Source organism: Eleginops maclovinus, chromosome 16, assembly GCF_036324505.1.
Source record: "Eleginops maclovinus isolate JMC-PN-2008 ecotype Puerto Natales chromosome 16, JC_Emac_rtc_rv5, whole genome shotgun sequence".
Lineage (NCBI taxonomy): Eukaryota > Metazoa > Chordata > Actinopteri > Perciformes > Eleginopidae > Eleginops > Eleginops maclovinus.
In genome coordinates, this window is record NC_086364.1 from 11,667,854 (window position 1) to 11,691,846 (window position 23,993).

The 23,993-nt window shown below is 41.9% G+C and overlaps 1 protein-coding gene across 1 annotated transcript; it reads left to right on the forward strand.

Moving 5' to 3' along the window:
- The first annotated feature begins 1,026 nt into the window (after positions 1-1,026).
- On the forward strand, positions 1,027-23,623 carry ppfia3 (PTPRF interacting protein alpha 3). The gene is made up of 31 exons (XM_063904952.1): positions 1,027-1,134; positions 2,193-2,905; positions 7,121-7,222; positions 7,423-7,662; positions 7,749-7,808; positions 8,517-8,645; positions 8,777-8,869; positions 9,442-9,494; positions 9,578-9,671; positions 9,873-10,007; positions 10,789-10,872; positions 11,133-11,264; positions 11,956-12,018; positions 12,106-12,185; positions 12,745-12,913; positions 13,237-13,430; positions 13,936-14,173; positions 14,859-14,992; positions 15,083-15,237; positions 15,332-15,431; positions 15,665-15,746; positions 15,878-16,078; positions 16,919-16,984; positions 17,436-17,462; positions 17,609-17,784; positions 18,059-18,156; positions 19,542-19,717; positions 19,947-20,015; positions 20,126-20,288; positions 20,954-21,015; positions 21,265-23,623. The coding sequence occupies exons 2-30, from the start codon at positions 2,558-2,560 to the stop codon at positions 21,004-21,006; spliced, it is 3,714 nt and encodes a 1,237-aa protein (XP_063761022.1). The 5' UTR covers positions 1,027-1,134; positions 2,193-2,557; the 3' UTR covers positions 21,007-21,015; positions 21,265-23,623.
- Positions 23,624-23,993: the final 370 nt, after the last annotated feature.

Genomic DNA, 23,993 nt, shown 5'->3' on the forward strand with positions numbered 1-23,993 from the left:
TAAACGATGGGAGATCGTCAAGTTACACAGAAACATAATGCATGTGACCGGAAGCACTATCACTCGACTTTAGAATAAAGTATCAACCGTTTAAGGATATTCAAGTATCAATCATTTTTCGCTTTTTAACAGAGTGATAATACATTGCACATTTTTACAAAAAATATGTATGGCAACAAGGAGTCAATACAAGCCTGATATACTAATGCATCATTCCACCTGTCCTTGTGTGGTGTTCTGTTCTGTCTGTCCTGTTGACTTTATAGGCCTATAGCAAGTCCAATCGCAAACAGAAATACTGTACTATGTTAAGTTGCTTGCCGTTATGAGAAAACCAGAGAATGATGTTCACTAGTGTCTATCTGAGTATGGGCAGCTCGATTACACCCCGCAACCAACATGTCACAGAGTCCTTAGGCAATTGGTACTAAATCCCAAATAGTCTCTTTGTAAGTCACTTTGGAAAAAAGTGACAGTGTTATTAGTTCAATTTAATTTTAGTATTGTTTAGATTTTAAGATGCTTTGAAGAGGTAAAAATCATTAACTATAAAACAGTAAACGGAAACTAGTCTAAAAAGCTGTCCAGCATTAAAACGTCTTTTTCCTCCATCATAAATTTAGCATTACTAAATAAAACTAGTGCTGTCTCACCTAGTCATCTTTACACTGACTCACTGTGAAATAAATTATGATAAGAGTAAGACATATCCAATAGTATAGCCTACATGTAAGACTGTGTTAACAAGCTAGCACAATAACATGAATAATTATACGATTAAAAATGTCTTTATTTGAATGTTTTACGTATAGCCTACTGACTCGATGTAGGCCTATAGGTATGTTGGTGTTTAAATATAAGACATTGACACTTGTGGTATTTTTGTTAAACCAGCTATACCTGCGTGTGTTATTCTGAAACTCCTGTCCGGATGTTGCCTGTGTTTCCTGCGTGGAGCTTGACGCGAAGCAGCTCCGTCGCTCCCACAGCACAGCAAGGGAGGGAGGGGATGGGGCAGGCTGGTAACCGGGCTGTAACGGGGATGAGCTGCAGCCTCCGACTATCAGGTGCTCTGATGGAGTGAGCCGGGCAACGATGCGCCTTCACTTCCTTTCTCTGTCGGGCATGGAGAGGGTAAGACACACAACCCGTTTGGTAGCTGCTGATATCCGCCGTGATGTCGGGTGCACAGACCTAGCGGTGAGATAGACCGTCCAGCTGTTTTTATGGGTGGGGGGAGGAAGGGTGGTGTGGGGAGCGGGGCAGTGGGGTGTTGATAGGAAATAGACGCCTTGCAGTCGGAATAAAGCCAAAGCGGCGGAGCGATTTCCGACATTATGGTAATCATATCACTAAAAGATAATCCAATTGCGTGGTATCTTGCGATTTGATTAGCTAATTAGTGCTTTATCTTGTAAAGCATGATTGGCACCTCCAACCATGATGTGATAGCGGTGTGAGGCTATCCTGCACAGCCCTACTTGCAAAAAAATAGGTTGTTTTCCCCCAAGTTAAGCCATTTATTTTGTCAAGACAGCAATTCATATCTCACCCTGACACCCTGAGGATAATAAGCCTACTGATTCACCCAGAATATTTTAACAGATGTTTTCCGGAGTCGTAGAAAGAAGCCTATTTCCTCCTGGATTCAGCCCGTAATTACAATTCATGATGACACCCTTTTTTCCATATGAATGTATGAAACAGCGCCGCGTCTTTCTGCTACCTACAGGCCTGATAATTGTTCATGACGGCTTTTTGTAGGCTGCTGAGGTAAAGCTACCATTCACGACTCATTTCCCCACATCATGCGCATTCATTCTCAATCTAACGACTATGTGGACGCTCGGCTCCATGAAGCCGAGACATGCACTGATGGATGAATTGCTCCAGACATATCGCCATGCCAGTCAGTGGTAGAGAAAGCTCTGCTGCAATAGCAATGGTTATTCTCTCTTGGAGAAACGCCTGGGAAAGGTGTGTGTGTCTGTGTGTTTGTGTGTGTGTTACAAAAGATCACAACCCTGTGGGAAACAGGCCTTTTTATATATATATATATATATATATATATATATATATATATATATATATATATGTATATATAAATACAAGATCTATTGTATCATTTTGTTGCATCAAATTTGAACATCATTAATAAAAATAAATGTCCTCTCTTCTTCTTCTCTTTCCAGCTTCGTCTCTCATCTCAGTAAACCCTGGGCCAGGGGTCAGAGGTCATTCACCAAACCTGCACTTCTTCCCCTTTCCCCGGCACCCCAACCCCACCTCTCCGTCCCCAACAGACACTCAGCCCCTGTCACCCTTCACTATTTCCCCAAATTCACCAGAACTCATCATACCTCCTCTCATCCACACTTTTATCTCTCACTCACACCGTCCGTGTCCCCACTGCCACCCAATCAACTTCAGAGGAAAGACCTCCTGATCAACAACGTACCTGTTGGCCTTTTGATGAAGAGACTGTGGTTCTCCAGAAGCTGCACTCAAGTGTCGTAGACAGCCTCTCAGATAACGCCTCTCACACCCCAGCCTCAAGATGATGTGCGAGGTGATGCCCACGATCTCCGAGGACGGGCGCGGAGGAGGAGGCGGCTCGTCTTCCCCTGCTGGGGGCGGAGGAGGCATGGGCGGAGGGGTTGGAGGCATAGGGGGCTACAGTGGCAGGGATTCCCGCGGAAGTGGTAGTGGAGGGGGCGGCAGTGATGAGGGGGGCAGCACAGGCAACCTGGAGTCGCTGATGGTAAACATGCTGACGGAGAGGGAGAGGCTTATTGACAGTCTGAGGGAAACCCAGGACAGTCTTGGGACGGCTCACCTACGCCTGCGAGATCTGGGCCACGAGAAGGAGTCGCTCCAGAGGCAGCTTTCCATCGCCCTGCCACAGGTACCATGACTGGGGGTCTGAAAGGGGGAGCTGCTGATACACCTGAAACAACCTCACTAGTTTTGATATCCCATAATGCTTTGTCAATACTGCTAAAGCTGTATAGGAAACATTGAGATGAGATGAGATTTATGCTGAAGTGTTTAAAATGTGAAAGATTCATCAAAAATACATGTAAGATGTAAACAAGTGTCCACACCTTTAGTTTTTACCAAATGTATGAACAGGGCAGAAGATTCAGTCAGAGTAAAAACTTCCGTTAGATTTTGTATTTAAATGCAAAGCATGCTGGATATTTACGTCATTATCTCGCACACATGTTTGTTACTCACGAGGGTGTGAACAGACACGTGCACATCCTACAATAGCATGCAGGGAATCATTGCATTGCACACATGATAGAAGCGTTATCAGTCAGGAAAATGTAGGATATCTGGCCCCATATTGTTCATGTTAAATCGCTATACATTTACATTGTGAAGAAGCTCTTTTAAAAAAGTTCTTTTGTATTTTATTCTTTCATTAGAGCAGAGAAAAACATATTAGCATTTAGCTGTTAGCTTCAATAGTTGGGGTAAAGGTTGAGAAGGAAGTATATTTTATTGTGCTGCTACAGTATGTGCTGACTGTAGGAGTGTTGACTGACGCTGGGGTGTAGTGAAATGCTTCTTGTAATTTGAGATTACAGGCTGGGTTAACTGGTCAAATCTAGTGAAATTAAGCATGTTATATCAAGTATGTTGTGACACAGGTAAATAAAGGCATGTTTAGCTAACAATTTTCATTCTCAAAAACACAAAACTACATAAAATAGTCGAAATTGACCCACTATATGATATATACACCTTTTAGTATTTTGCACAATTTACTTACATTTAAACAAACATATGCAATATGGAAAATGTATTCATAAAGCACTTGTTCAGTTTTGCAACCCTTGTAAGCACTTTTACCCATACAAATCAGCATTCACCCGTTCACACACATTCATAGAGGTCAGAGACTGCCATACAAGGCGCTACCTGCTCAGAGACACACACAATCACACACTGCTGACCGTACCATTGGGAGTAACTTAGGGTTACTGTAAGTATCTTGCTGACCACGCTACCGAACAGCCACAGCCAATATTAGAATACCAGAATAAAACATTACCTTCCGTGTGAGCAGCAGTGTGGGCAATTAACTAAAATCAATAACTTACTGTATAAAAAAAAGGATCAAAACCAAAATGGAAAGGAAATAGAAAAAGTAGCAATCTATATTTAAAATCGGACTTCAGTGAAAGGAAAAACGTTTTTGTTTTGTATCAAAAAGACTTCGTAGTGAAAATGTTTCCTTTCAGGGTGTTGAATTATTGATGTGTTAACCTGTTAGCAGGGTTTTAATGTTGTAGCTGGTCCAGGTGGCGCTGAGGGGGATTATTTTATTTTTCCGCTGGGGAGTTTAAAGTACAGCAGATAGAAGCCATCGTATCTCCAACATCCACACACTATACATGTAATGCTAACATTAGGCCGTCGTGTAAAGTCATGAAGGTGAAACGGGGCTGAGATAAGACAGTGGTTATTTAATGAGTTCCTTACATGTTGAATTTAAGTTATAATCCAGAAAAGTAAGCAATGTCTCCCAATATTGAAATAATCATGGACCAATGCCTCAAAACTATACTTTATACTATACTTAAAAAAGTGACTTCCTTAATGATGCTGGAGGATCAGTCAGTTACTCCGACCACAGAATTCAGTGGTTGTTTCAATGTTGCAAATTATGTATATTGACAAAAGCTTCCTAAATCATATCCCTAGCGCATTTAAAGCTCATCAGATATAAGTCTTTGTTCTTTGAGAAACTCACTAGTTTATTAATAATCTGAATGTAATACATATCAATATACACACCATATATCTAAAAATATTTTCAGGGCATCAACAACATTCTTGATTTTTCTAAAATCTAAATCTCTTTTGTATCTGTAACCCTGTGAAAGTAATGGAAAAGTAAAATCGGGACTATCTTAACTACAGATTATAGCTAAATGTTGCATTTGCCACTATAGTACAGGAACCAATTATTATATGATCCCACATCCCAGTGCCCGAAAGCGAATCATTTTGTAATTCCACTCAACATACAAGGTCCCAATATCTATTTTCAGGCATTGTTGGGTGCCTCGGGTGGCGGTAATGCCTTCCTCATTGTTAGTACCTATTTTCCTCTGTTGTAGCGCCTGCAAAATCAAAAAGGAAATAACAGATGTAGCAGTGCCGCACAATCTAACAGACTGACTGGACATTAAAGCGCCATATTACCTCACAGAGAGGAGATCAATATGGTGCACACATCTGCAGAAACACACACGCGCAGACAGAAACACATGGAGCGCTGTGATACGTTCTACAGTAGATGAGTTCACCGAGTTCGTCTGTGTGTGTTAGTTGTTGCCAAGAGAGAAAAACAGGAGAGAGGGATGGAGAAAGCGACAGCATGGCACAAAGGCATAGAAAACCTGGTGATATGAAACACACTGAGACTAACGAATCAAGACCATTTGCATATTGCTGCATACTAATAAGGTGGCTTCCAGAGTGCGTTTTAGATGTGGTGTATCATGACAGGAGGAATTGGGGGAGAGCATAAAAAGAGGTGAATGGCAGCACAGAAGGATTTGAAACACCTAAAATGATGACGCTTGAAAGACACAGAGAGGAATCTAGGAAGAGTCCATGTCACGCCATATTTGACATAAATTAATCTCAGAATTATGATATCCTTTGTGCCCAGAACGTGCCATCTGTATACAGCAATTTCCTCCTTGATCCTCCCTACGGTACTTCCATTTCTTTCAAATACGATTCTCCCTTTCACATCTTTCTCCATCCGCCCCTATTTTAGCTAAGTGAGAAAATGAAAGTGTTACTGACTGTACATTTTAAATGCATTTTGGCTAGAAGAAGGTGTGAGGTCTAGGCGCCTGTTTGCGTATGTGTGGGTAAACTGAACACAGAGCTATGATAACAGCAGCACCTCCATGCATCAGTGCCCTTTAATGGCTCGTTTGCATAAGCAGATTTTTATAAACACACATGATTGGGCACACGTGGTGGAGGAGCATCGTATGCTCTGTGTCATGTGTGTATCACGCCATAACACACACGAGCAGAGGAAATTCAGTGCATGGTTGAGAGCCCATGGTACAGTTTGTGGTCATATAATCACGTGTTCAGGGGGAGTTCGCGATTACAGAACCAAATAAATGATCTCTGCTGAAAGTTAGACTTGTAATTTATGATGCCACTCTTCCTCGCCATGTTGATTTTTGCCAAAGATACCATCTAGTTTGACGTAAAGTCACAGGTCTTTATCAGAGCTATCAAGTATAGCTAACGTCACATTATATATAATTGAATTAAATTACGCAGAATCACAATTCAGTTGGACTGCTGTCAATTGTAAATATAAGAAATTAGTGCTGGCCTCATTCCAGTTCCTCTCATGTTTGTTTAACCTCCAGGCGGTTGTTTTAATGACGGGCAAACTTGCAGCCTGTCATGGTTATTGCACAATTAAAGAGATTTCAGGTGTAGCACATTCAATAAACCTGGTTAGTAGATTTTATATCGAGGCTGGGATCAAGACTCCCAGTGGCTGTTAACAATGAACACTGCGGTAGATATGGCAAAGATTATACTGTATGTGCGCTTTTAGCTCAAACATAACTGCACGTTTGTGTATGCTTGTGTAATGCAATGAAAGTCTGTGAGGCTGAACGTGTGAGTTGCTAATGGATTTCAACTGTAGTTTATTGCGCTGTGTGAGTTAAGGGAAAAGATTGGCATTAAACGTTACAGTCTGCAGTCTCTTTGTTTGTTTTTATGTTAAATGGTGTATGTTGATTTTCATTTTAAAAAACTGTCCGAAGTTACAAGAGGTTTCAGAAAACTGCCGTGATAATGTGAAATAATAGTCATCAATAAAAAGTAAAACAAAGAAAACATAAGATCTGGAAACCCTAATTTTCCAAATGTGTGCCCTCCCTCTGAAAGGCATTCCTGGAAATAAAGAAAGTCATAATCGCAAGTTAAAGCAGGCAAGGCAGATGTGGGGAAAGTGGGAAAGTTCAAAACGTTCAAAAACGTGTGGATACATTTTGATACAGTGATCATGACTTCGGTGGCATGGAGTCAATAACAGCTCCCTCTTGTGACCCTGCAGGAGTTTGCAGTGCTGACCAAAGAGCTGAACCTCTGCCGGGAGCAGCTGCTGGAGCGAGAGGAGGAGATAGCAGAGCTGAAGGCGGAGAGGAACAACACAAGAGTGAGTACAATTATACGTCTGTTTAACATTATCTTCCTTATTTATTTGGTTAATTCAAGTTCTAATCTGATTATTTTGGCATTCATTTTTACTTGTTCTTAAAAAAATATCACAAAATGGTCTCTAATCATCTGAAACTGTTTATATCAGATATGAGGTGCACTAAGGTTTTATTGTATGTAAACCACATGTGTTTCCAGCTGTTGCTTGAACATCTGGAATGCCTGGTGTCCCGTCACGAGCGCAGCCTGAGGATGACGGTGGTGAAGAGGCAGGCCCAGTCTCCAGCCGGGGTCTCCAGTGAGGTGGAGGTCCTAAAAGCACTGAAATCCCTGTTTGAACACCACAAAGCTCTGGATGAGAAGGTGAGGGAAAGACTACGGGTGGCTTTGGAGCGAGTGGCGTCGTTGGAGGAAGAGCTGCAGACCTCGTCTCAAGAGGTGAGTCCTTGTTCTGCGCTTTATTCACATGTTTCATGACTTACTGATGGAGTCTCTCCTGATAATTCTCCTCTGTGTTGTTTTAGGTTCTGTCTTTAAGGGAACAAATCAAGCGACGGCAGCAAGGAATAGAAAATGGCAAAGAGGTAATGGGATGCATTTCTAATACAATTTAAGTTGAAGCATTATAGTCAGCTCTAGGTTTACAGAAACAACTTATTTTATCCAATTAATATGAAGAAGAGCGCACATCTACGACATTTAATATTTTAGGATCCCAAACTATTGTTCATTTGACATCCCTGATAGAGCAGCATACTAACAGAGTAACACAAGCAAAAAAAGCCCTACATGACCACTGGAAAGGTGCATTTCTCCAACATCAGTCATTGTCAGGCTGATGTAATGTAACATGACTGGTCAGAGTGAATAAGTGAGCCACTCTTTTAGATTTTGTAAGGTTTTTTTTTGTATCACTTCAATGGAATTTTTCAGAGATCAAGTTGTGTTTTTTACCTATTACTTAATTTGTATAGTAATGAGTGAATGCAAATTAACTGTGGGGTCCTGTGGGCAACTGTATCCTCACTTGTATGGTGGAAGAACCTTGCCTTTTCTGTGATGATCCTCTCCTCAATTATTTAAATGTTGGGGTGATTTTTCTCTAAATGTTTTTTTGTTTTGCCAAAGTGCCATGGCTAAAACGTTTACTTCCAAAACAAAAAAATCCCAAACTATAAACACGTGATGTGTAACCCATAACCCAGGGTGACCTTTATCCCATATATCATGATCAATGCTTGCGACACATTGGCACCATTTAACTATTATTTAAACGTAATCCTTTTTTTCAGCGACTTCCCAACGGACCTTCGTCCATTTTGGATGAAGCAGACGTGGACAGGCAGCGAGAGGGCGAGATAGAGCGACAGAGGTCAGAGCTGGGACAGCTGAAAGAGAGGCTGGCTCTCATGTGCAGACAGGTACTCCATTCAGAGACACTCTTATGGTCCAATGCTTCCACCAAAACAAACACAAGCCCTGAGATACTAACAGTCAGAAAATGGCGTGTGCTCGCTCAGCCTTGTATCCCCTCACTCTCGCTTCCCGTCAGGTCGGGGAGATTGAGGAGCAGCTGACGTCCGCCAGGAGGGAGCTGGCTCGATCGGAGGAGGCCAACCAGAAACTACAGAGGGACGTGAAAGAGGTGAGACTCGCCGAGCTGTTGACGGACAATAAACCACAATGTGTGTCTGTCGCAGTTGCACAAAGAGCCTTTTTTTCTCATACTCACAGAAATATGTAACAGTTTGCTATGGTAACAAATCCATTTGCCTACTTGGCAGCAGCAACTGTTACTGTACGCCCCGGAGCCTCTACCCTGTAGCCATGGTGACAGTGCCATCGGTAATCAGTCAGTGTGCTGGTAGCCAATTGAAAGTTGTGTGGGGACGAGAGGTAGTCGAGTCAGTTAACTTAGCAACCTTTTCCCCCTATATGTCTTCTCCACATCTCACTGCTTCTCCTCACTCGCTGCTCTTTATTTCGCCCGTCTCTCTATGACTTGTGCAACTGCATAAGTGGGTGCTTCTGAAAGCTGTCAACAACTATTAACTAGTCATTATCATTCTTCACATAATAGCTGTTCAAGCCCAGTGAATACCCTTTGATGATTTAAACTTGACATTTGCCCTGTCCCACTTTCTCTGTCTGGTGTTCTTTGCTTTGTATTTCTACATCAGAATCTTAACATACCTTTTTCCACTTGAATTCCTGCAGGCACTCTGTCAAAGGGAAGACATGGAAGAGAGAATCACCACATTAGAACGCAGGTTGGTGTTTTCTCTCAGTGAACTTTCATTGCCTTTTTCTGCTCGCTGCTCCTTCTGTCTGATGCTTTGTTCTGGTTTTGCAGGTATCTGAGCGCCCAGAGGGAGGCGACGTCTCTCCACGACACAAAAGATAAACTGGAGAACGAGTTGGCCAGCAAAGACTCTCTGTATAGACAGGTATGGAATGGCCTTTTCATCTGTGTGTGTGTTGGTGTTTCTGCTGTTGATTGACAGCTTGGCCACGTTTCACATTGGCACACATAGTGTTATGTCAAAGAATTTTATTTTTCCCCTGGTTGCTTTAATCATATCGACTGCCCTCGGCAATCTCACACTCCAAGCTTCACCTTAACTCTTCCTCATCATGATTTCCTGCAGAGTGAGGAGAAGAACCGGCAGCTTCAGGAGCGTCTGGATGATGCCAAACAGAAGCTGCAGCAAACTCTGCAGAGGGCTGAAACACTGCCAGAGATCGAGGCCCAGCTTGCACAGAGAGTGGCAGCACTCAACAAGGTGTGTGTGTGTGTGTGTGTGTGTGTGTGTGTGTGTGTGTGTGTGTGTGTGTGTCTGTGTGTCTGTGTGTCCGTGTGTGTGCAAACTAACAAGCCCTGTTGGTGCGCTTTTAACTTTTCACACATACAGACATACTTTCTTTTGTCCCCATACAATTTTAGAATAGCATTAGTTTCACCCGACTGCGATATGTGCATGCATGTGTGCCCATATTCAATTGCTTGAGTGTGTCTGAGTGCATGTGTGGGCATGTGTTCTGATGTAGGCTTGGATAGATATATATAGTGAAAAAGAACGAGATGACAAATGACAGATAAATTCCAAATATTTTCATCCAGCGGTGCTTGTTAGTCATAAACAAACGATCTCAAGATGAAAGCCAGCACACAGTCAGCCCAGCTATTTGATCCTTGGGCGCTAAACACGTCAAGAACCGTACTTGATGATTGACTGATATAATTGCTGAATGCTTACCTCCAGCAATCTTGTAAACACAATGTTCACTCATGCCAAAAGTACATTTGCTTTCTTTCAGGTAGCCAGACTTCTTAAATGGACACACTTACTTCTTGCATGTTCAGGCAAGATGACTTCCTTGGGATGATAGGATGAATTCCCTGTTAGACACAAGCAAACACAGCTTTCTGTTACACTGTGATCTGTACAGGCATGTACTAATTGGTAGACTCGGTCAACAAGCTGTTTCCTTTGTGTTAATTTGTATTAGTGTCGCAACACGGCTCAGGCTTTAACCCCGCTTCCTTCCTCTCCAATCATCCAGGCAGAGGAACGTCATGGTAACTTTGAGGAGCGACTGCGACAGATGGAGGCGCAACTCGAGGAGAAGAACCAGGAGCTACAGAGAGTGAGTCATGCTTGCCTCTCCATCTTTTTTCTTTTCCTCTGTTGCCATCCTCCCCCTCTTTCATGACATTCCTTTTGTCAGCCTTTACAAAGGCACACTAATTTTCTAAACCCTCTATTTGAGCACTTTCAGATATAAATCTTTGTCTTTCTCAGTCAAGCAGAATGCTTGTTATTAACTCTCCTCCCACCCTCTCTTCCCCCAACCCTCCTCTCACTCATTTTTTTCTTCTCTCACCCATCTCGCTCTCTCCCCCTCAGGCGAGGCAGAGGGAGAGGATGAACGATGAACACAACAAGCGACTCTCCGACACAGTGGACAAGCTGCTGTCTGAGTCCAACGAGAGGCTGCAGCTCCATCTGAAGGAGAGGATGGCCGCTTTGGAAGAAAAGGTGACCTGCTCAGACAAGCGAGAATTCACAGGATTTGATCTGCAGCAAAAAATGTCTGAATCCCCCAAATCAAGACCCTAAATATATTTCCCTTTCCCCCAAATAAACTCCTGGTGTCAGGTATGTTTGCGCACTTGTCTGCCCTTAAGGTACTTACCGGTTAAAACTTGAATAAATTCCAAGTTCAAAACAGTCTCAAAGTCATGAAAATCTCATCAAGAAGAGGTAGAAGGACATTTATTTCCCTTTATGCTATTTTAAGTATAAATATGAGTCAGTTTTACTCGTGTGAAATATCTAAGTTATAGGTGAGAACTTTCTGAAATGTAAAATGTTAAAGCACCATATGCAACCATAAGTGCTCTTTACGAAAAATGCCTTCAGTGCACTATCAGCACGTTGATCATGTTTTAGGCCTATTTTAGCCTATTTTAATTCACTCGACACATTTTCTGAGCAGTCGGCCTCTCAAAAGGAGTATTTAGAAACTAAATCTTGCGACAGAAAAGCACAATTTGGAAAGCACTGACTGGAATAGCTTTGCTATGTGTAAGTTTACTGATGTCCCTTTGCAGTATAAGTAGTTGTTTTCTATTATATAGCAGTCATTCACAAACCCTGCTGTCCAGTTTCTCAATAAGAATATACTGTTGTCATTTTAAAGTTATGAAGCTTCTTCTTCCACCTCCAGAATGCCCTGTCTGAAGAACTTTCTAACATGAAGAAACTCCAGGATGATCTCTTAGCAAACAAGGTGACCGAGCCTCTAGGCTTGACTATCAGTTAAATCTAATAGACATGAATTACTTTTTTCACTAACTCTGTTCTTTTCCACCCTCAGGACCAGCTGATAGTGGAGCTGGAACGGCTGCAGCTGGAGTTAGATCAGCTGAGAGCGAGGCCTGGGGGCTCTTATTCCAGGTTTGTTACACAGGAAAATGGAAACAATAACCATTAGTATAGAGTCTGCAGCATTGTCAGACATGCCTGACTGCAGTGTTGTGTCTCATATCTTGTAATACATGGCAGATAAATCACCCCATGTAAGAGACGTTTAACTCTGTCAGCACTCTCTAGGACTAAAACAGTGTTGAATTGTACACACACTGATGGCTGACAGCCCAAACACACATACATGACCCAACACTTCAAACGAGCACTTATTCATCTGCAGTTATTGACATTTATAGCCACTTGTAAACCTGTTAATTGCATATGATGCACTTTTACACATGACATAAAGAGAAATTGCCAGTTTTGGTTTATAATGGATGTACTATATTTTAACTCTACCAAAAATATAAGTAAAAAATATATCATAATAATTAAAAACATTTGAAATTGTTTTTTTTTTATATAAGAACTTGGTATTTTGATAGCTGGGTTTATTAATGTGTTTTTTGTGCTGAATCGTCTTACTAAGGTCCTGCCGTGTTAATACTGTATGTGTTATCATCTTTTTCCTCCTCCTTCTCTCCAGTCGCTCTCTGCCAGGTAGCGCTCTGGAGTTGCGGTATTCCCACGGGAGTGGGTCGCTCCCAACAGGCTCCACCACTCACCTGGATCCCTTTGGTAACGCCTCCACTGGGGGAGTGGTAAGGCGAAGTCATCGGGCTCGCTGGAGTTCGGCTAGAGAGGACTCTACCAAGGTGAGAAACATTCCTATAACTCACCCAAAAATAAATAAATCATTTAATAGGATCATTTAAGCGTGGTTCTTTCCACCTGAAAAAGAATGTCTTGCATTTGTTATGAAAGATAGGTTAATGTGAGATAAGAAAATGAATTACTGTTACAGTAAAGGACTTGCTTTTTTATTATTTAACCTTTTCTTTCCCTTGCAGGCTTATATTATGTTTGTCTTGTTCTTCTATGACATACTGATTAATGGGAACAATGAAAAAAAACATAACTTAATGGAAACACTTTGTTTTTTTCATGAAAGAACTACAGTTCAACTCTCTGTGTACAGTACCCAGACTGGGAGAGCGGGGCTCTGCTAGGGACCGGGTTTGAGCCGGGCTTGGATGTGGGCTGCTCAGATGACGAGGACGACGGGGAGCCCCGCTTTGGCTCTGAGCTGCTGTCCCCCAGCGGACAGACGGACGTGCAGACCCTGGCCATCATGCTGCAGGAACAGCTGGAGGCCATTAATAAGGAGATCAAGTAAGGAAGCTGGGTGTGATGTTAGAATCAGCTCACTACGTAATGCAGTGTGATACAACAGCAACACATACTAAAGCCTCAAAAATCAATATATCAACACCTCTCTCACACTGTTGAGGAAAAACTTCAGTTTTGGAAGTACCATTAATACCAGTACCAATTACACAATGTATCTACAAGCCTCTATTCCAGTAAAAGTGATTATTCTCAAACAGCATTTTACTGTTTCAGCTTCTCGATGCAGAGCTTGTTTAAACTACTTTACAGGTTTTGGTTGGCAGATTTTTGTAATTTTGGAAAGAGCTAGAGTAGGTGTTTCCCAAAGTTTCCAGTCTTGATGGTAAGTTAGGCTAAACGACAGCAGACTGCAAGCATATGGTAACTTTTTTATTTGTCTGCCTACCTTTAAGTCTGTCTTAATCTTTCCAGTGTTTGATGAATTACACATGAATATATTCTGATCTCTCATTCCTTGCTCTTTTCTACTGTCTACTTTCAATCCCAGACTGATCCAGGAGGAGAAAGAGAACACTGAGTTGCGGGCCGAAGAGATCGAGAGCCGGGTCAGCGTGGCTTTGGACAGTCCGCCAATTCCTCCATCCACCCTGGGAAGAGACAGCACAGGACGGGGCTTCATCCCCTCGTCCATCACATCCTCCACCCTGGCCTCCCCCTCCCCCCCGAGCTCTGGACACTCGACCCCTCGCCTGCCTCACTCTCCAGCCCGCGAGAATGATAGACAAGTACGGCTTCTATTCCAGTCCCGGGTTAACCTTTTTATCTCGCGTCTGTACTTCACCTCCCAGTTTATGCAAACAGCTCCTCCAGACAGTGAGTCATGTAAATAGAGCACAAGTATATCATGCCGACAGGGTCAGGGGAGCTCAGTTATTCTCGAACAGAGGCATGTTAGATTGGGCAAGTTTCAGTCAAGTAACTTGTAGGATGGTATGACGGATGGTGCCAGACACCCTGGTTCCAGCATTTCCGAAACAGGAGGATGGATTTCAAAAGATGGTGCAATAAAAACAGTTCAGCACAGAATGCCAAGAATGGTTCAAGTTATGAAGCAGAGAAAAAAAAAGTAGGACAGTAATGGTTCAGTAATGGAGCTGAAAGACATGCTGAAATTGTCTGAAACTACTAGGTTTGTTGAAAGCAATAACATTAAGTTGAACCTATTTTTGGATAGTGATGCATTAATACGTTTATCACAGCTGGTAATGTTGCAGCTATTTTTATTTGTACTGCCTGGTAGTTTGTGAATTTACTAGGTGTCAATAAATCTTATGTTACGTGTTGATTATATTTCACATCATTAATCCAAACCTGAAAAGTAACTAAAGATATTAAATAAATGTAGTGGAATTAAAGTGAGAAAAAAAAGTTTTCGTTTTTTTTTAATATGTTTTATATTTTGTTCTACAGAACAGCAAAGATGATGACCGGTCCCTCGCTCTTCTTGACTCCACGCCTCCATCCACTCCCCGTGCACTGCGACTGGACAGAATGACGCTAACCCATCCAGGAGCGATGCTCGACGACGCCCGGGAGTTTCGCAGGTAAGGCAGCTGCACATTAAATACATCAAACAGAACAGTTTATTGCTCATTCGGATTTTTCCCCTCAGTGATTTCCTTTGTCCCTTCCAGTCTCTCCGCAGATGGCAGCAGCTCCAACAGCAGCCAAGATTCTCTACACAAGTCCAGTAAGAAGAAAAGCATCAAGTCTTCAATCGGTCGGCTATTTGGGAAGAAGGAAAAGGGAAGGATGGGCCAACCAGGGCGGGAAGGATCTGGTTCTCTTGGTAAACAGATGTTACCATTTTCTTTTCAAACACTGGCTCAGTCATTTAAAGTATTCATAGCTATATTTTCTTCAACTTTGTGATCTTTGTCCAGCATCGACACCCTCTGAAGACATGGCCTCTGGAGACGCAATGGGCATAAACAAGACTGGGACTCTGGGTCCAGCAGATAAAGACCGCCGCAGCAAGAAGAAGTGTGTGAATTATTCCCCCTGTTTTGTTGATTATCAGGTTACAGTCGCAATAGGCAACTTTTCACAACCAGACAACCAGCATTCTTCCTTTTTTCTCAGAGTTTAGTACTTGTTGCAACTTTTTATGGGAAGGAATATGTTCAAATATATTTAAATGTAATCACAGTCCACTTTTATTATTATTATTGTTGACTTTACTGGCACCAGATTGTAACTACTCTTCTTCTTATCAGGCATGAACTACTGGAAGAAGCATGTCGCCAAGGACTTCCCTTTGCATCATGGGACGGGCCCACAGTTGTATCTTGGTTGGAGGTATTGTGCCATTAGAGAAACCTAAAAAGTGGAAGAAAATTAATAAACAACATCATCATTTTAAACCATGTGACATTTCATTCCTCTTACTTTCTCCTCTTTCTATTAATCTGTCGTCCGCTTGCTTTCAGCTGTGGGTGGGGATGCCGGCCTGGTACGTCGCAGCCTGTCGCGCCAACGTGAAGAGCGGTGCCATCATGGCAAACCTGTCGGATACAGAGATCCAGCGGGAGATCGGCATCAGTAACCCGCTTCACCGCCTCAAACTGCGGCTGGCTATCCAGGAGATGGTTTCCCTCACCAGCCCCTCTGCCCCGGCCAGCACTCGCTCTGTGAGTCTCTCACACAAATATTGAAAGGGAAATTATGACTGTAAATGTTTTCACTAAATCTTAAGTCAAAGACCGCTCAGTTATAAAAAAACATTCTTCATGCTGAGTGTGCTTATAAAACACAAACAGTGCATTCATATTAGCAGTCAGGGGTACATGTTGAACCAGATGGTTGTAGTTTTCTAATCAGTTGTCATCAGTCATGTTAAGGAGCAGAAACTCATAATAGTATACAGAATAAATTAAACTGTAATGTAGAGTATGATGAAATATAGGACATGAAACAATTCCTGAAGATGATAAATGTCCAAAATAATAAACGTTATGAGTGTGTTTCCATAGGAGAGTGACAGTAAATTGGTCCTGGTAAATCAAAACTTGGCAACTAAAGCCACATTTCCTAAATGTTACCTTCTCACATGACGACAAAGACAAAGCAGATGTTGAAGATGTAGTAAAACAGTTTGGCACGCACATGCATATGTGCTTCCGCGTTTTTATGTCTCCTGCTACAAGGGCGAGAAAGTCACAACAACCACAGACCATCTTCTACTGCCAAGTCTTGGTTTGCCTTGGTTTTGCCAATCCTTCACTTGGCTTTGTATTTATTAACAGGAGGAACCTTATTAATGAGTTAAAATGTTGAAAAATGATCAATCATACAATTCTGCTCAATAGATTTCAATTCACATAAACGGGTTGAAGTGAAAGCAGTCTGCTGTTGTGGTTGGCCGAATATTATTTTCTTGCGCAAAAAAGCACAACCATTGAGTCAGTACTTTAGACAGGGGAGAAACTGTGTAGCTTTATCTCACAGCTTTACCTTTCTCTTGTTCACAGTCGACCAGTAACGTTTGGATGACCCACGCTGAGATGGAGTCCCTGAACGCAGCCACCAAGCCTCCGGTTAGTGCCCCTGCCGTCTTCTCTCTGTCAATATGTTTTGTATTATTATTTTCAATTTATTTAAGCATCTCGTCTGTTCTGAATCACGTTCACCAGTCTCTTCCCCTCTCTCCCTTCTCCTCCTACTGTCTCTCTATATCTTGTTTTGAATTTCTGCCACTTAATCTCTGTGTGGGCCCAGGACATAGTGTTGAGCATGTTCTTCTCTCCCTCTGGTTGCTGTTTCAGTGTGAACTGCTTCCAACTAATGACCCGTTCACTAACACACTATTCCTTCCTTTTGTCCTCTTTCCTACTGCTGCTTCACCCTCCTCCTCTGCTTCACCTCCATCATCTCTTTATCTCTCCACCCTGCTCTTGACCCCGGCTCCTATTTCTCTTGCCACCTCAACATCACTCTCTCTGTCTCTGGCTCTCTCTGCCGGCCTCCTCTCTTCTCTCGGTGCTGCAGGAGCTCAAAGAGTTCAGCTGGGATCAGGTAAGGATCAACCAACAAGTTAGAGTTACCACAACATGATGCATAATTGCCAGTAATCCTATCTCTAGTAAGACTAACCGCAGTGAGTCATCAGATATGAAGCCAAGCGTGACTCAGCGCTGATCATCTGTGGTTGTCCCCTCCAGATTCTTGCCTATGGCGATATGAATCATGAGTGGGTTGGCAACGACTGGCTTCCCAGCCTGGGCCTACCACAGTACCGAAGCTATTTCATGGAGTCCCTGGTGGATGCTCGCATGTTGGACCACCTGACCAAGAAGGAGCTGAGAGGACAGCTCAAAATGGTGGACAGCTTCCACAGGTAGAGCTCGATCACATATAATTATTTCACTCTCGTTCTTTTCTGATGACTGAGGCTGCATGCTCTGCTCAAATAAGTGTAGGGAGAGTTCCTGTTGTTGTGACACTCTCACTGCTCAGGTGTGTATTTCCCCAAACCCTCTTTTAAGTTCTCTTGAAAAAAAGTCCTGGGGTCAAAGGTATCGGATTATGTTAATGCCTTTGAGTTCAGACCAGAGTGGAAACACGCCCTCAGTTAACCTGCTGTGACCCTCTGGCTCTTCAACTTCTCCCAGGGTCAGTTTGCATTATGGCATCATGTGCCTGAAGCGTCTGAACTACGATCGCAAGGAGCTGGAGAGGAGGAGGGAAGAGAGCGTCCACCAGAACAAAGGTGAGCTCTTTTTGTCTCTGCCATTATCTCATTATTCATGGTATTGTATGTCTCTATGACCGTGCCCACCCAACTAATTCCTCTGTTCAGGTTGTGCTATTGCCTTGTTCAAAGCACATCTCAGGCATACTATACAAACCCATTCATTTATATCTATTATTTATTTGTTTATCCGTTCCTTTATTTCCAAGGTTTACCTTTCCAAAGTACCTTGCTCATATGGACTTATAATACAAAATACACGTACAAGTTATCAGACATGAACAGAACTTCTTAACATCTTTACACGGCAAATAACTGATTTAGTTATCAAACAAATGTTCATTAATAATCTGTTCAAAAGAACTCATTAAGCTAACATTTGTGTTGGTAGTATAGTGTGATAAAAGACAGTGCTGTTAAAGCAACATTAAAAGAAATTGAACTTCTAGAAGCTGTGAAACGTTTGGTTTTATCCTGGTTTAGTTTAATGCAATTAGCATCTTTAATGCTCTGCAAGTTAGAATCAAAAGTTAAATACCAATAATTAAATCATGTACAGTATTTAAACCTGCAGCTTACAGCATTTCATTGGAAGGGCTATATTGTTAACCGTTTTGTTATCCTCACTTCTCCTTGCTTTACACCAGATTGTGGATTGTTTTAATAGTGGCAACAGCAGTGCATTTGCTTCAACACATCTCTAAGAAGTATGTTAACAAAAAAAGAAATTGAACTGTTTCCCAAACTAAATACCTCAGAACCATTTTCTTTCTTACATTGACTCTTACAGACAAAATAACGGTATGCAAAAATACAAACGATATTGAAAAAATGGCAAACACAAAAAAGCATTTTCTTTGATTTGTGCATTCTAATTGCTGGGAGATGTTTGGACCACACATTGGTTACTGCATCTTCTGCTTTAACTTCACGAGTTTATAAAGGGCCTCTCTCTAATGAAATTTAGCTGGATAACCATTACAATCGTAAAAAATGTATAAATGTCAGCACGTTCAGTCATTAAACAAATCCAAAACACTCCCTCTCCCACTGCTGTTGGGATACACATGTTTTACATTTGCTGCGAGTTAGTCTGATTTCCTGACAGAAGAATTCCCCAAGTGAGGAAATTTGTGAGTTTTGAATTTGCACGGTGATAAGTTTGAGCAGGAATATTTCATCATTTCTCTTGATCACTCATCAGTATGGTAATTTAACCTTCTCAGAGAACCATTTTACAAACGTTATAACCATTTGTGAGTTTCATTTATCTAGAAGTTCAGGAAGTGAGCTGAATATTAAGAAACCTGATCTTGCTTCTAAAAAACGACGAGCGGACAGATTGCTGTTTGTAGATTGTTGATTGTTCTTCATGCCTTCGCCTTCTCCTTCTCTCCTCCCAGATGTTATGGTGTGGTCCAATGAGCGTGTGATGTGCTGGGTGCAGAACATCGGTCTGAAGGAGTATGGCGACAACCTGCGTGAGAGCGGCGTCCATGGGGCTTTGCTGGCTTTAGACGACACCTTTGACTACACTGACCTGGCCCTGCTGCTGCAGGTCCCCAACCAGAACACACAGGTAATGGATTAATGAAGAAGAGTTAGTGCTACCGTGCAAAAGCTTCCTTGAAAAATGTTTTTAGAGTAGTATTTTTTTGCTGTTTTCTTTTTAATATATTTGAGATCCAACAAACATAGAGAGGTGCGAAGCCCGAATTAATGAATGGCAGCAGAGCACACCGGTCCTGAAAATGTGTCATCTGCAGTCCAAACGGATCTCAAAGCTCTGCATCACCTCTTTCCTGCAGGCCAGACAACTCCTGGAGCAAGAGTACAACTCGCTCATCTCCATGGGAACTGAAAGACGACCTGATGAGGTCAGTATGCTAAATAAGCTCTCAGACATAACATTTTATAGATATGATTTAAGTAGTAAAGAAATGTCTGAGCAGCCATCTTTCTGTTCACACACTTGTCTGTTTGGCAGGATGGAGTGAAGACCTTCACCCGCTCGCCCTCCTGGAGGAAGATGTTTAGAGAGAAAGACCTTCGGGGCGTGACCTCCGACTCCGCCGAGACCCTGCCTGCTAACTTCCGTGCCTCAGCCATTTCCACGCCCTCCGTCACCCTGAGAAAGGTTCAGAGTGAGGGTGAGTACGACCCCTAACCTCTGACACCTTCGCTCTCATATTCACATTTGTATGGCTCCTATGAGCCCTCGAGGCTCGTCTCAATTTAGACTATGTGTGAACACCTGTTATTCTATACGGCTTTACTCACAGGAAGAGCATGACAGGAATCAGGGCGAAAGGTCTGTTGTAGCGAGGTTACCGGGCTGATCAGGTACAACTTTGTAAATAATGTGTTAACATCTCGAGCCGTGGGAGGAGATTAATTCAGAGAAGAAATTAGTTCCAAGATTAAAGTCATACAATTTAAGAAAATGAACGTGTGTTGTTTTTTATGATGTTTCCAAGGAACCACATTGCGTTACTTTGCAAGGTTGGGTAAAGCTCATAAAACACTTACTCATGTTTTCTTTCAGTCATGTTATGTAAGGTGCTGTGAAGACTCACAGAGTCACATGCACACAGCAGTTGTTTTTGCGCTTCTCTACCATTAGTTTGGATTTTCCCTCTTTTTTTTTGCAGAGGAACAGGCAATAACAAGGAACAGACGCTTTAAAGTACAGAGGAAGACTATTATCCCCCCCACCACTTCTTAATAGGAATGCCTGTGGAAGGTCATTGCTGTTTGAGGCATTGATGTTACAATAATGACCCCGTCTGTGTTTGTTTCCCGGTGTATAACACAGCCAGCTCTGGTGCCCGGGGTGAATCTGCCTCAGTGAGGACGTACTCCTGTTGAGGGGCTGAGGTGAGAGCACTTTAACTTTACAGCCTAGTAGTGATTAAGCTTTCGATTCCAAGATGTGTTCACATGTGCCACGCACATTTCCTCCATCCTGAATGTTTTATGTATTTGTTTGTTATGGTTGATTTGTTTGAGCGTGGGATTTTAGTTTGTCCCTCTAAGTTTAAGTGGTGGGTTTAGTTGGTTGGGATTTAGGCAGAGTTAAGGCCAGGGATTCAATGATGCGGGAATTATTCTGTTTGTTTTCCTCAGGGCGCTGACTGGATTGGGACTAGAGGAGCCTCTCGCTCATCCACGGAGAATGAAGCAATGAATATAACCATTTAACTTAAAAATAAAAGTATCGGTCTGACCATTCTGCAATAACATAAGCAAAGGAATAAAGGGGAAAATGACATGAAGAATGTATGAATGTATTTTCTGACCAGACTTGTTAGGTTGGATGGGATCAGCTGTTTTTCTCTCTCTGTCTCTCTCTTCCTGTTGTTCTGTCTTTGCTCTACCTCTCTCAGTGTGACTATGGGTTAGTAATCGAGGTAAAACACCGGTGTTGGTTCAGCTTATGCCGGTAGTGCATGTTTCCTCCTCTCTTCATTCCTGTTGGAGTCTGCACACAGTCAGCAGAGTTGGCAACATCAGGGCTCATTTTCCTACCTTGACAGGAAACCACTACTTGCTGCCATTGATCCTCTTACAGTTTGAAACAACAACTAAACATGTCGCCTTATAACTTCTGCTCAACAACCGGTGCTTTTAATGAGACCCGGGGCAGAAGTTAACCTCACCATAAAGTTTAGATTCAAAATAAAATTGTAAACTGGTTTAGGGGAATCACGGATGGACATGAACCGGTTTTAACTCTAAACAACACCGGTGTTCTCACTTCTGCTCATGGTGTCCAGTATCGGCCATGTAGGTTCTTTTGTTGGATTCTATGGGCCCGTCAGGGGGGCCTAAGTGTCCCCACTTGGTTGGAGTGGTGTAGTAAAACACGTCCGAGTTCAGACTGTTCTCCGACAACATCACAGGGACCCTCCTCATGCTTTGTCTATTGGCACCTTGAAAGCTGAGCTCTTTTGAAGGGACCCCATTATAGAGATCAAAGGCCCAGGGGTGGATGGGACAGGGTGGAGCGAGGCCACAGAAGCATTGTGTTCATGATAACGATGGCAGGAAATCCATAAAGCTAGACCTGGTACCACTTTCTGAAAAGGCGTCCTTTATAAAGGGTTCATAACTTTTAAACGGGCCGTCTGCGCATTTTATTTGTACTGCTCTGCTTCAAGGGAAGTCTAGGATTCAGCATTTACAGTGTCTCCCGTACTAGGGAGTAAAACACGGGACATCCAATCCCTCTGATGCGTTTTACCTTTTTATTTTTTTATCTGGTAGTAGCCTAACTTTTTTCATGTGCAATACTAAAAGGATTGAGCACCCCATTCACTTATAATTATTAGATCACTATCACATACATTAGTACCTTGGTAAAGTATGAAGTTTGGTAGTTTAGTATGAGGAACTGCATGTTAAACAGTCACAAGTATTCAGATTATTAATAAGACGTTAAATCGGTGGTAAAAGATGCAGATTAACCAGTCATAAAGGGTTATTGCATCACAAAAATGTAGCTATTTGAGTTTAAAAGGATAATATTTGTGAATACATTGATTGAAGAGCTAGCTAAAAAGTTACATAATTATCTATGCATTATCTTAAACCTGGCCTATTCATAATGGACTATAAGAACATGGTAAACATGAAATCAATTAATGAAGTTAATAATGTACATTCTTAATAAAAAGTGGTACCAACTATGAAGGAAGGCCTGACATTGGGGTCAGATTTTAAACTCCTAATTTTCCCTCCACGATGGGTTTGTGCGCTTCATGACTTGTAATCATCAGCTCAGGGTCTTGGGTATTCCTGATGATGAGAGAGGTGGCAGAGAGACAAAACAGCGGCTCAAAGCGAGGAGAGAACAAAACTGAAAGGGTGGACAGAAGCCGGTCATTTTACTGCACACACAAGCCATAACAGTTACCAGGAGCTCTCTGGGGGGGGGAGATCAGAGAGAGGCAGCAAGAGAGGGCGAGCCCGAGGAAGCCCAGGAAACAAAACCTTTAGCCTCTGTGTTTACGATGCATGTCAAACAAACGACAATGACCTAAAACATTTTTTTTGGTGGTGAAGATGATATGAGGTGTCTTTAAAAATATATATCTGTATGATAAACCTATGGGGATCGGGAGCCTGGGGATCAATTTGTAAAATGTGTGTATTTTTTTCAGTTGTATTTATTATTTTTTACGATATCTATTTATTTTTCTTTAGGTATGTATTGGATAACTGTATGTATATGTTCTGTTCCTTCTTGACTTCATTTGAACTAGTTTTAAAAGTAAATATGAAACATTGAAAATGGTCATTCAAATACACTACTGTATGTGTACATTTTGAGAACAAATTGTGCAATGATTTAACAGATTTCCATGATAAAAGTGACAGTAATGCAAATTGAAAATATCATCTGGAAAATAAATAATAATGATGATGAAAATGGTGATGTAAAAGAAAACAGAAAATAAAGCGATCCAAGTGGGTATGCTGATAATCGCAAACTCTCCATTTTCATTTCCCCCGGTTTTGTTTTTTATTTCTCTCCTTAGTCTCCTCAGTACAGCGCTTAGTATCACTACATATCAGTTATTGAATTACTCAATCATTTCTGAATTATAATTGAAATATACCTATTTAACTTTTCCACTCCACCACATTTGTGAGGCAATTCTTGTACGTTATACTTTTATTTTTACATTACATTTATTGCACTGCAGATGGATTGAGTTAATAGCTAAATCTGACATCAGTATTTTTCAAATCTTTTTATGAGATTTATGTTTTTTTATGCATTGCCATTGTTTAATAAAGACTAATTATTTGCAGACAAAATATGCATGACTTTTACGTGTAATGGAGCAAAA

What these genes read in the sequence shown, in the direction of transcription:
- ppfia3 (XM_063904952.1), top strand. Translation starts at nt 2,558, where the DNA reads ATGATGTGCGAGGTGATGCCCACGATCTCCGAGGACGGGCGCGGAGGA. An exon ending in AGAACCAGGAGCTACAGAGA is followed by an intron (nt 10,873 to 11,132) that starts GTGAGTCATGCT and finishes TCTCCCCCTCAG; the next exon opens with GCGAGGCAGAGGGAGAGGAT. An exon ending in CAGTTGTATCTTGGTTGGAG is followed by an intron (nt 15,747 to 15,877) that starts GTATTGTGCCAT and finishes GCTTGCTTTCAG; the next exon opens with CTGTGGGTGGGGATGCCGGC.